Raw genomic sequence first — 13,671 nt, forward strand, 5'->3', positions numbered from 1 at the left:
GAGAGAGAGAGAGAGAGAGAGAGAGAGAGAAAGAGAAAGAAAGAGAAAGAGAGAATCCCAAGCAGGCTCTGCACTGTCAGCACAGAGCCCAATGTAGCACTCAAACTCATGAACTGTGAGATCATCACCTGAGCTGAAATAAAGAGTTAGATGCTTAACCGATTGAGCCACCCAGGTGCTGCTGGAGGCTGGGATTTTTGAATCCTTAGTATGTGGGTGCTAATAAGACTAATGCAGGACTTTTAAGGCAACTTAATACAGACATTCTTTCCAAGGGTAGCAAATTACCTCAATGAACTTGAATTGGTAAGAAGTTCTTCATCCTGTCTCTTCTGGTACATTAAAACTTCAGATGGTTTAGGGGCAAGGGAGGGCATGCTGGATTAACAAGGCTATTTCAATAGCCTTAATAGTACATTCCAGCCACCTCCCAGTCCAAGATCACCTTACACTAACTCCATGCTCCTTGATCCCTGAGGCCTCTAGCGTATATTTTTATAGCGAAGGGAACCTGGGTTCTCTATCGTGAATCTTCAGCCTCCCACATTTCATTCTTCATATTTTCATCAAATCTAAGAAATAAGCAGTTTGGGTTCTTATAACACATGGACCTCTCTGCCTTTCTTCTGCTCCTCCCAAGTACAGAGTACCTTCCATCTTTCCTATCCCCTCCCCCGCCAGTTCAGTGACTCTGGCTCCTGAGCTCTGTAACTGGCACAGGTTGAATTTGTGTCTCAGCAAACTTACAAATTACTGCATGTAATGGATTTTGGGGATCATTTATAAATAATTGAAATCATGAATGTTAAATTCTTGAATGCCAAAAGTCTACTGAGTATCAATATTTCATGAAGTTCCATAAAGAACATTATGAATTCCAGCTTTTGTGCCTCTTCAAATATATTTGAGAACACCTGATCCGTAGTATTGATATCTGTGTCTCTATCACTCCTTTTTCTTTTAGAGTAAACTATCATGTTAAACTTATTCTTTGTGAAGATTTATTTTAAGAAACAGTAGGGACAGTTGAAATAATGTTAAACATTTCATATCTTATATTTCATTTTCTTTGGTTTGTTTTTTATTTTTTAAATGGCAAAAAATACATGCTATTGTCAAAAAATAGAATGTCAGAGCATGTGGAGTATAAAGTGAAAATCTTGATTTGCCTTATCCTTCAGTCCCATTGGCCTTACTAATATTTTGGTTTGTATCCTTCTAAACCTTTTATTTGGATTTGTACAAGTAAGTATACACATAGGTATATAGGGTTTTTTTAATTTTTTTTTTATTTTATTTTTTTTTCAACGTTTATTTATTTTTTGGGGGACAGAGAGAGACAGAGCATGAATGGGGGAGGGGCAGAGAGAGAGGGAGACACAGAATCGGAAACAGGCTCCAGGCTCTGAGCCATCAGCCCAGAGCCCGACGCGGGGCTCGAACTCACGGACCGCGAGATCATGACCTGGCTGAAGTCGTACGCTTAACCGACTGCGCCACCCAGGCGCCCCTATAGGGTTTTTTTAAAAGCTAAATGGAATCATAATATATGTGTGTGTGTGTGTGTGTGTGTGTACATATATTTAATTTTTAATTTAAAAATCCTTAGATACATATATAGAGAGGTCTATTCATTTTCCACCTCTGCACGGTGTTTCATGGTAAAAATGGATTCTAATTTATTTAACTACTTCCCCAGTTGTGTCCTTTTTTTCCCTATCATGACTGACAGGATGTTGAGTGGGATTTTTTTCCCTCTATCATCTGAGAACTGCTGCTGCTTAGGCCCAGAGCTGGGGACAAAAGTACTAAGTGTAGGTATCTCATGTTTGAAAGGAGCCCCCAGCAGTGGTAGCCAGGCCTTTCCTTGTGAAGCGTATTGAAAGATTTGAGAAGTGTTCACTACCCAACCCCCAGGCTTTATACAAACAGAACTGAGAGGCCAGAAAATTTTAAGATTTAGGGAGTGCTGTGTTTGTAGGGAGACGTTATGTTCTCTCTTTTGAAAACCCAAAGTGTAAGAGAATTCATTGTGGAATTTAGAGATGCCAACAGGGAATAAGAGACTGGCATTTTATTGAACATCTGCTAACCTGCCCTACTTCTACTTAAACGGGGAGAAAGAAAATTGGTGAGTTGACCCAGTGGGGAACTGCCAAGTGGGGAGGTGGGGCAGGATTGCCCCATTCCCACCCCAGAGTTCTAGTCCCTGGCATTTGTCAGTTGGTCCTATACTGGAGGGAGAGGAGATTGGGTTGTAACTGAGCAGCTTGGGAGAAAAGAGTGTGTGTTATAGACAGGTGTGGCATGAATGCCACCAGCTGAGGGTCAGCTCCAAGAGGTACCCAAACAATTGCCTTTCCCATGGGTTATTTATTATTATACAAGAGACATAAGAACTAGGTTCCTTTTGCAAGGTCTTTAGTCAGTTTGGATTGCATTTTAAAGTTACATACTATGTTTCTTAAAAAAGAAAAGACTATCAAAACGTTTAAGTAATTAGTCCCCAAAAAGTCATGCTAATTAGCATCTTCGCAGGAAATTTGAGCCATTGGCTATTAAGTAATATTAAAACCAGCTTTCTCCAGATGGCAGGCCAGCATACATGAGTCCTTAGTTATAAATTGGTGTGAACCTTCATATATACCTGTTATGTTGTCATCACATCCTAGAAGTGGTTACCAGCAAGACCAAAGTTTATCTGACAATGTTTCCACTCCACAGGATGTATAAGTAATTAAAAAGTTGTTTTTAATAGGATATGACTAGGTTTAATGTTCCTGGTGGTAAGTACAGATTAAAAAGGTTCTGCAGTGCTAATGAGAATATTTACTTGGTTCAAAACACCCTTTGGTTAAACTGAAACTTTTGTTCAGACCACTTCAAGGGAGTCATATTTATTTTCTGAGTCTTTCATGACACACCTTCATACCAATTTTTCTGTGAGGGAGGAGCAGTTTTGTTTTAGCTAAAGGAAAAAAGTCATGATTATATTTAGAGGGCAGAAATAAAGTATTGCAATAACTTAGAAATTATAAAGACAGTTCAAGTTAAGAGCATGACATATTATTGAATGGGGAATTTAAAAGACTAGTAGTTTTGGGGGGAAAGATTATATTCAATTGGAAGCAAAGTTGTATTCTCTTATGTTTCATTTGTATTTTTCTGGTTATTTTTCAGTGAATGTTTGACATAATTGTAAAGGTTTGATACAGCTGTATATTCCTTTTCTAATAACTGTAGATCGTTTTAAAGCTACCAAATTAGAGACATGGAAAACAGCATTTTAAATAATTTTAAAATGTGAATCTTGAAGTTTAAAAAATATAATATGGAATGAATCTTGCAATTTCATGCCTTTTATTAAGTTTACATATTTCTTTTAAAGTACGTTTCATTTATTTCTAGTATCTTCTTTCTGATTTACCTTGTAGGAAATGCCGCAGTCATCTTCTGCAATCGTATTAAATAATGCAGAAGTAAATAATAAGAAGGCTAATACACAGAGAAGTGAAATCCCAATAGAGGAACGTGGTAAGGTTCCTGAACATAAGATTATTATGAAAGGAACACGAGATAAAGAAGGCAAGATGATGGACTGTTCTGAGGGTTACTTGACTGCCCAGGACAAGTCCTTCCACGAGGAGTCTCAAGGATCTCCTCCTGAGTCCAGTTCTGATCTCTCCAATCCTGAAACTTTGCATGCAAAGGCAACTGATTCAGTTCCACAAGGTTCTGAAGAAAACAAGATCAAGAGGACATCCTGTATGTATGGGGCAAACTGCTACAGGTAAAATGAAATTACAGGTAGCACGAAATTCTGTTGTTTCCATAGCATGTAGCTATGTGGTACGTGTGTGTTAAAAGCCTAATAAAATACATTGGCCTAAAGGTTAGGAGCTTTATCATGTTTCTACTGGTTTGCACTGTCTCAGTATTCATTCCTGCAAATCCTGCTAGAGACTTTCATGATACTGTGAGGGAATTAAATGTTTCATATGTAGACATGCTGATTAATGCAAGGACATGAACTAGGCAGTCCAGACTTGAGAATTTAATCACCCAGACCTAAACACTTGCTTATGTAATGTCTTATTTAGATATTAGAAAGATGACTTCATAAACAGTTGTAGTATATAATGTAACTATCAAGAGAATTGTAAGTTGTGTTTAAGGCATTCTGCTGGTGCTTTTTTCTTTATATTTTTCTACTTGTGTTTGTGAATCACCATGGTACTTTGTTTTGGGACCAGGAGAGCTCTGTACCGAGTAGATGTCATGAGTTTTGTTTTTAACAATGTAGCTCATTGATTCAATTTCTGGAATAATTAGATGTGTATTGCTTGGTTTCCTGCCATATCTTACAAATTATTTTTTGTAGTATATCTAGAACTCTAGTATACCCTATTAATTATTTTTTCTGTATATTTGCCACCCTCCTAGGAAGAATCCTGTCCATTTTCAACACTTCAGTCACCCTGGAGATAGTGATTATGGAGGGATACAAGTCACGTGTCAAGATGAGGCTGATGAGCGGCCTGAATGTCCCTATGGAGCATCTTGCTATAGGTATGTACGCTTGAAATGTTAGTTGTATTCCTTTTCTCCTTCATCTCTGTTGTATGTTCAGAAGCAATTGCAGGCAACTTCTCACTTCAAGCCTTTTACTCTTTAAACGTCCATAGATAGCAGCTTTTCATTTTGTTCAAAAGTAGGATTATAATGTTTCTTTTAGATAAACATAAATTGTTGAAGTTATTAACCTTGTAAGTGCCTGAATTTGTTCCTCATTTCTAACTTTCCAAAATGCAAATCAGGTAATTGAAAAGCTGTCGATGCTACCCCATTGTACACTCTATCCAGACTCCTTAGTGTGACATAAATCAATTCAGGATGTTATCTCTGCCTTCCTCAACTCCTGCCACTCCACCATTCTTGCCAACACAGGAAACTCGATCCTCATAGAAGAGTGCCTTCTCCTCTTTCCTTTCATAGCATCTTTTGCCTGTCTGTGTCATGCACAGTAGAATTTACCTTATGAGATTGCATTTGTTTCTTTACTGGAATGGCATCTCCTCCAGAAAATTAAGTTTCTCAACAGCAAGGACTATTTTATCCTTGTGTCTGCAACTTTGTTTAATGAATGAATGAACTAGAAATAAATCAAAATACCAAAGAAGGTAGTAGTGATTCCAATCTTAGAGAGCTTTAATTCCAAACAGCTATCTTTCTTAGATAAATTTGGAACAGTTTACAGAACCTACTGTTCTATTTGAAGTTGTTACTGTTTCTATGATTGTGGTTTTCAGTTGGAATGCAGGATAATCCTCTGAGGCTAGAAAGAAAAATCAGAAAGCTTATGCCTTATTATTTGAAAATTGCTTTGTTTCATTCCAGCAGAACATCTTGCAGACCTCTGCATATGCAGGTGACATATTTATGAAGAGGGGCATTGCAGGCATCGATAAAAGTATGACAGTTTAAAATTAATTTTATTGCGATAAGGGTATCTATTTAGAGAGAGAAAATTGGAATCCTAATTCACACCATAGTCAAAAACTGGATTCCAGATGGATCATAGAACTAAAACATGAAAGAAAAAAACAATAAAGCTTTAAAGATATGTGTAAGGACATTATTTCATAGTCCCAGACTAGGATTTGTTTTCTAGAACAAGATAAAAAAGCAATAACTAAAATGGAAGACATTTAATTATTTGACTGCATTAAAATTAAGATTTTTTTATACATCAGTAGACACTATTAAGTGAAGATAAGCTACAAAATGAGAAAAAAAAAATTGCAACCACATAATTGATAGTTGGTGTATATCCAGAGTACAGAAAGAGGACTTAACCAATTGCTACTGTTTTTCTCTTAGTGACATGTACAGGTTTTTTGTCCAAAAGGAAATCCAAATAGTGAATAAACTTATGAAAAAGTACTCAGTATCATTATTAATTAGGGAAATTTCACACGAGCATGTACACACGTGTGCATACATGCACACACAGACACACACACACACACCCTTGAAGTAACTAATTCCTTGCTCCCTTTTATTCATTCAACAGATATTTCCCAAAGAATCATTAAATGCCAAGTACTGATGAAACAGTGTTGAGTGAGATTACTTGTAGAAGAAATGTGTGTCTGTCTGTCTGTCTATCTATCTATCTATCTTTAGAATAAAATACCTTTCACAGCTCATGGTGCCATGGTGATATTCCTTTTCCTTTTTAGGGAACTTTAGGGAATATTTTAGGGAACTTTTGTAATATAGAATTTTATTCATATCCATAAGTGGGGGAAATGTAGAACAAGTTCCAATGAAGCCATAATTTGTTTTCAAGTATTCAACAACATTGTTGCATCTATACTTCCCTCTCCTCCACCTGCTATCCCTACCCCTAGATTATTTTGAAGTAAATCCTTGGTGTTGTATCTTTTCATCCCATTTTATTCATAGGTATCTTAGGGTATATCACTAAAAGATAAAGACTTTCTAAAAATATACTACAACACCATTATTAAATAAATATCATTTAGATCCTATCAGGTATCCCAGTTCTCTTATAGTCTCTCTCTCTCTCTCTTTTTTTTTTTCTTTGATTTAGGAGCTAGTTAAGGTCCATATATGGCAAAAGGCAGCCGTGTTTCTTAAGTTATTTAATCAATAGGTTCCTCTTCCTTTTTTTTCCTTGAATGTATTTGTTGAAGAAAGCTAACCATTTTTTCTTAGGAGTGTCTGATTGTCTGGATTTTGCTGACTGCATTACCAAATTGTCATTTATTATGTTTTCCTGTATTTCCTAATAATTGGTATTTAGAGCTAGAGACTTGATCAGATATCAGTTCTAAAAATTGTAAAAGTTGCCTGGTCCTATGAATATCATGTCCCTCTTAGTCTCTAAACTGCTTCTTGCTATAAAGTCTCCTTTGTCTAATACTTACAAATGTTTAGGGGTTGCTCTTGATATACTATTATTATTAATTTATAATTTAGTTTTGTTGTGGTCATACATTTTTTAGAATTTATAATGTATTGAAATTTGGTTTTGGCTCAGCATATGGTCTGTTTTTGTTGAACATATTATGTGCACTTATATATGCTGTGATTTGGGGGAGTAAGGTTCTGTAAGTGTCAATTTGGACAGGTAGTTATAGTGTTGTTCATGTATTTGTTATCTTTGCTGATTTTGTTCTGTAGTTGTTCTATCAGTTACTGAGAAAAGGATGTGAGAATCTCCACTGTAATTGTGGGTTTGTCTATTTCTTCTCTTAATTCTGTCAGTTTTAATTAATGTACCACCTGTGGTCTGTCCTCAGTGGAAAAGCCATAAAAATGGGAAACTCACTCAAGCTTCTCCCTTTTTCCATGTATTGACTCCCCTCTGCTTTTGGTAGCTTTCCATTGCCTTAAGATTATGGTTTGTTTGTTTGTTTTTTAAGGTTATTTATTTAATTTTGAAGAGAGAGACAGAAAGAGAGAGAGCACAAGCAAGTGAGGGAAAGGAAGAGAGAGGGGGAAAAAGAGAATTCCAAGCAGGCTCCATGCTGTCAGCACAGAGCCCGACATGGGGCTCGAACCCATGAACCCTGAGATCATGACCTGAACCGAATTAAGAGTCGGACACTTAATTAACCAAACCACCCAGGCACCCCAAGATTATTGTTTTTATATTTTTAACAGAGTGTAATTGTTACCTGCGGGAGGTTTAGTCTGATATGATCTCCTCTGTCATTACCAGAAGTAGAACTTCTATTTTGTGTAACATAATATAGCCACTCCAGCTTTCATTGCTTAGTGTTTGTGTGATGTCATTTGTCATCCTTCTACTTTCAACCTGTGTCCTTATGTTTATTTACTTTTTATTTTATTTTTAAAAAAATTTTTAATGTTTATTTTTGAGAGACAGAGAGAGACAGAGCACGTGCAGAGAAGGGGCAGAGAGAGAGGGAGACACAGAATCAGAAACAAGCTCCAGGCTCTGAGCTGTCAGCACAGAGCCCAACACGGGGCTTGAACTCACGAACTGTGAGATCATGACCTGAGCCAAAGTCGGACACCTAACCAAATGAGCCACCCAGGTGCCCCCCTCTATCCTTATATTTAAAGCCTGTCTCTTGCAAATGACATATAATTGGTTCACTGGTTTTATTTTTAATCCAGTCCGACAGTCTGCTTTTTCAGTGGATTGCTAGTCCAATTACATTGAATACAGTTGCTGTGTGTGTGTGTGTGTGTGTGTGTGTGTGTGTGTGTGTGTGTGTTTTTTGAGAGAGAGAGAGAACACGCAAACAGGGGAGGGGCAGAGAGGGAGGGAGACAGAGACTCAAGCAGGCTCCACACCCAGGGCAGAGCCCAACACATGGCTCAGTCACACAACAGTGAGATCATGACCTGAGCCCAAATCAAGACTCAGACGCTTAACTGACTGAGCCATCCAGGTGCCCCTAATTATAGATATTTTTAAGTTTAATTTTATCATTTCACTATTTGTTTTCTACTTGTCCCACATGTTCCTTGTTCCTTTATTCTTTTCCTGACCTCTTTTGGGTTGATCAAGTGTTTTTCATTCCATTTTTTTTCCTCCATTAACTTTTTAGTTATATATTCTTTTTTTCTTTCTTCATTACTTACATTTGATTTTAATAAGCATCATTGACTTATTACAGTCTACTATACAGTTGGTTCTTTTACCACTTCCCAAAGAGAACAGTAATCCTACGAGTCAATTTAAGTTCATTTACTTTCTCTTTTGCCCTTTTTGAAAAAATATTGCTGTCATATATTTCCACTTCTACATGTGTCAACTTGTAAGGCATTGCTATTATTTTCTTAAGTTTTAAGCATTAGCATTCACTTCCATTTATTGACGTATTTATCATTTTGGGTAGCCTTCATTTATTTCTGAAGTTTTATCCTTTTATCTGGGACAATTTTCTTAGTCGTAGGAACTTCTTTTCATATTTCTTTAGTGAAAATCTTATGGAAGAAGATTCTTTCAGCTTTAATGGGTCTGAAAATGTCCTGATTGATTGATTGTTTGATTGATGACTCTTCACTGGGTGTAGAATTTGAGCTTGACAGTTTTGTTTTCTTTCAGCACTTTGAAGATGTTGTTCCATTGACTCTTGCATCCATAGCTTCTGTTAAAAGTTGATCAAGAGTCACATGTTCTACTGACTGAGCCACCCAGGTTCCCTTCATTGCTTTTACTTTCAACAGTTTAATGTGTTTCTAGATATGATTTTTTTTTTTTACATTTATCGTATTTGGGGTTCACTGAACTTTTTTGAAGGTTGATGTCTTTGTTAGTTTGAGGAGACTGCTTAGCTGTTACCTAGTTTCTCAGATATTACTCTGCCCCATTCTCTGTCCTGTCTCATTCTTCTACTCTAATTAAGCATGCCCCATATGTCTCTTATACATTGTTTTATTATTTCCATTCTTTTTTTTTTTTTACACTTCTGTGCTTCAGATTGGATATTTGCTATTGATTGTCTTAGAGTTTAGTAATTCTCTCTTCTCTTGTGTCTAGTCTGCTAATAAACCCATCCAAAAAGTTCATAATTGCAGATATTGCATTTTGTGCATGTTATCTTTCATCAGTGAGGGCCCCCCTCTGTTTGGGTAGGAGCTAGTCATCTCTGTCCAGTTAGAGATTTAGATAAGTAATACCTAGGTTGATATTTTAATAAAACTCAGTCTGCCTTTGGTTTGTCCCTGTTCCTTTGGCATAACTTTTCTAGACTTTTGATGGAAAAGCAGGTTTCTGTCTTCTCAGCTCTGAAACTTCCCTTTGGAGATTTTGAGCTTAGCCACTTAGGCTACCACCACCCCATGCATCCTAAATTCTGACATGTTTCTTGAGGGGAGACTAGTTATGTGTTTGTTGCCAATCCCTTCTCCCTAGTGGGACTTTATCTGTGAAGCACAACATGAATTAGAGATTTCATTCTGCCTTTTTGAAGTTTCAGACACAGACCTTAAACCTCTCATACCTCCCAGGAACTTAGGAAATGTTTCTTAGGAAGAATCAGCCTTGGGGTGCCTGGGTGGCTCAGTCGGTTAAGCATCCGACTTTGGCTCAGATCATGATCTCACACTCTGTGAGTTCGAGCCCCGCGTCAGGCTCTGTGCTGACAGCCCAGAGCCTGCTTCGGATTCTGTGTCTCCTTCTCTCTCTGCCCCTCCCCAGCTTGTGCTCTGTCTCTCTTGTGTCTCTCAAAAAAAAAAAAAAAAATGTTTATTTATTATTTAAAGAATAAATGATTCTTTTTTTTTTTTTTTTTTTTTAAAGAAAGAATCAGCCTTGTGTTTGGGGTTCTTTTAGTTTTCAAGGTGTCATGACAACCCTGTGAGACCATGAAAAGCTCTACTCGTTTATCTTCTCTCAACTAGAGTTCCTCCAGGTGACTCAAATCTTATTATTCAGCCCACACTAAGAATTGGTAAAGACCTCTAGGGAAGAAAACAGCCAGTGATTGTCAGATAACCTTGGAAGGGTTTTTTCTCTGTGGAATTTAAATAGTCCAAAATTCTCATTGTTCCCACAGTTCCCTCATAAAAATAATTTTTATAGTTTTATCAGTTTTTTCCTACTTCTTAAGAGTATTGGCCTGTGATGATGTTCTATATCCTTCTCAAAATCCAAATGTGCCTATTCTTGAGAAGAGTGAACATAAAATACAAAACCTTCTTAAAAATAATCAAACGTCAAATACTGTCAAAAATAGTGTCAAAAATTGCTGCCTTCATGTCATTGGTCTCTTTAAGAGAGGTCAGAGGAGAGAGTAGTCAAGAGAAAATACTCCAATGCCAGTGATCCACATATGCTAATAGAAACTTCCAGATCTATGTCTAAATATATTTATATATTCACAGAGTGTATTTTTTTCATCTGTTGAGCTGCTTGGTGTCTTGATTTAACTTAGAGATAAAATCTGAAGTTTTTTTTTTTTCCCTTGTTAATTTTAATTACAGTACAGAGAGACTCTTGGAGAATGTTAGATCTGATTGCTTACTCTGACTACTATTTTACAAATAAGGGAATGGGAACTAAGAAAGGTTAAGTGAGTTACCTAAGACTCCAAAGCCAGTGAGATCAAAACCAAGTTTCTTTCTTCTCTCCTCTGCTCCAGCATTTCTCTTGGCATGGCCTGACTCCACCATTGTAATGCATAGCTTTCTAAAGTATTAAGTAGACTCCACACCCAGCACATGACTTGAACTCACAACCCTGAGATCAAGACCTGAGCTGAGACCAAGAGTCGAACGCTTAACCAATTGAGCCACCCAGGAGCCCCAGTAGTGGTTATGTTTTATTCAAATGGCAAAGTATTATTTTGGACTTGGAAAAAAAAACTCCAGATAAGGTACTTTGAAGAAATTGTAAGTTTGTTGGATCAACGAAAATTTTTTGGATCACGCCTAGTTACTGAAGCATGATATATATTTATATACTTTTTCTGGTCACATTATTACTATTAGGCAAAAAACACGATGTAGTAAATATGTCATTTATCATAATATAACATCACTTTAGTTTTGCAATTTACTCTTTAACAGTCTTGATTTTCAAGAGTGTATCATTGTTAAGCTGTATACCATTTAGTGCTATTAAAAATGATTAAAGAAGACAATTAGGTAATACAAACAAATTTTATTTAACACTTCATGAAGCAGATGGTCTCCATTGAGAGAACTGCAAAATGGGTTGGAAGGTGGGAAGCTTTTAGTGGATAAATAATAAAGAACGAGGAAGAGAAAAATTGAAAATATCTGATTGGCTGGGGCCACTTAGTCAACCTTACTTGAGGTAAGAAGAAACAAGGAAATAAGTATAGAGCCCAGACAGAGTTGGTATGGCATTTGGGGATTGGCAGACTGGATATATTGTGTTTCTGGTCAAGCAGAGCATTTATAGAGACATGAGCATTATCTAAATGTTGTTTTGCTGACGTGATACCTCAGGCAGGAGCGGCACCGTCTCAGGGCTCCTTACTTTTACAATGCTGGAATAGAAGCCTACTGTATCAGAATGATAAAATGTTCTAATTTAGTTTGCTTGAAAGCAAGTTTTTATGTAAATGCGTGCTAGATTTTTTCCTAGAGCCACAGAAGAAAAATATTGAAGTCTCACAGATCATAAAATAACCCACAAAAATCAGCCAGAAATTATTACATTTAGAAAATTATATATGTATGTTTTCTGAAAGTAGAGCTGTGATAAGCCTACATTTGGGAGATGAAATTTACAAGCTGAAACATCTTTGTTTGCTTTTTAATCTTTGAAAATTTGCCTTCACAAAACAGGATAAGAATTATCCTCAAGTAAAAACAATCAGTCTCTCAAGTGAAATACTAGGTTGATTTTTTTTTTTCTTTTTGCTTTCTAGTTTTTCCTTCTAATTCCTTGAATGTGTGCAAGTCAGTTTCTCTTTTTGATATATTCAACTGCATGCAGTACACTAAATAATCTTAGTGTATAAAACTAAATAATATTAGTCTTATAATATTATGTCAGCTACCTAAAGTTATATGGTATTGTATTGTATTTCTAAGTATTGTTGTCTGCAGCCAAAGTTTTTATCATGATAGAGCAAAAATGAAAACACAAAAATGTACATATATGGGTATATGTCATTTTCAACCATTTCTATCCCATGAGTAAAACAAAAACCAGTATGAATCACATATTAAATGCATACTACAGTAAAAATAAAGATTCCTAAAGCCTATATAAGAGGTTGATGTTTAAAAAAAGATATAGGGGCCCGTGGGTGGCTCAGTTAAGTGTTCGCCTTTTGATTTGGGCTCAGGTCATGAGCTCATGGTTCGTGAGTTGAGGCCCTGCATCAGGCTTTAGATAGTACAGAGCCTGCTTGGGATTCTCTCTCTCTCCCTCTCTCTCTTGCTCTCTCTCTCTCTCAAAATAAATACACTTTAATAAATAGATAATTTAAAAAGATACTTATTAAATTTTACTCTTTTCTAGACAACAGGCATTACTAAAATTTTGTTTGACATTCTACTTTTTTAAATCTCACAAAAAGAACTAGTTGATGTTGTTTTAAGTATCTTGCCCATTTAATCTGATTTATTCCTTTTGAGCTGTTTACTACAGTCTGTCAGAAGACTTATTCAGTTTAATGTTTTTGATTAGGTTAAGGTACTTGTCTGAATTAGAACATTAGATACTTAATATCTAATATAACCTAGTGATTGCTGCCTCTGCCTCTGACACATTCATTTCCTCTGGTGTGTAATAGGATTTAATGCAGTGCATTATTCCTGTTCTCGTTTGTTAAATTAAGCACTAACCTTACACACACACACACACACACACACACACACACACACACACAAATGAATAAAGTCCATCTTCAGTCAGTTTAGTACAAAAATGTAAAGTCAAACTCACATACATTAACTTAGATTTACAAAACTTAAGGCAGGTATGTATTATGCAAATGAAAAAGTCGATGCCTTGTTTTTTGGAAGCCAGTGACCTACTTCTAATTTTTTAATTTTTTTTTTTTTTCAACGTTTATTTTATTTTTGGGACAGAGAGAGACAGAGCATGAACGGGGGAGGGGCAGAGAGAGAGGGAGACACAGAATCGGAAACAGGCTCCAGGCTCTGAGCCATCAGCCCAGAGCCCGA

General features: G+C 36.4%; 1 protein-coding gene across 2 annotated transcripts in view; it reads left to right on the top strand.

Moving 5' to 3' along the window:
* Positions 1 to 13,671, top strand: part of APLF (aprataxin and PNKP like factor) — an 80,367-nt gene that overhangs the window by 46,502 nt on the left and 20,194 nt on the right. For both annotated transcript variants that reach the window (XM_043603541.1, XM_043603542.1), the window contains exons 7-8: positions 3,435 to 3,790; positions 4,444 to 4,569. In XM_043603541.1, the coding sequence (XP_043459476.1) occupies positions 3,435 to 3,790; positions 4,444 to 4,569 (482 nt within the window). The remainder of the gene's footprint in view (positions 1 to 3,434; positions 3,791 to 4,443; positions 4,570 to 13,671) is intronic.

This window comes from Prionailurus bengalensis, chromosome A3, assembly GCF_016509475.1.
Source record: "Prionailurus bengalensis isolate Pbe53 chromosome A3, Fcat_Pben_1.1_paternal_pri, whole genome shotgun sequence".
Lineage (NCBI taxonomy): Eukaryota > Metazoa > Chordata > Mammalia > Carnivora > Felidae > Prionailurus > Prionailurus bengalensis.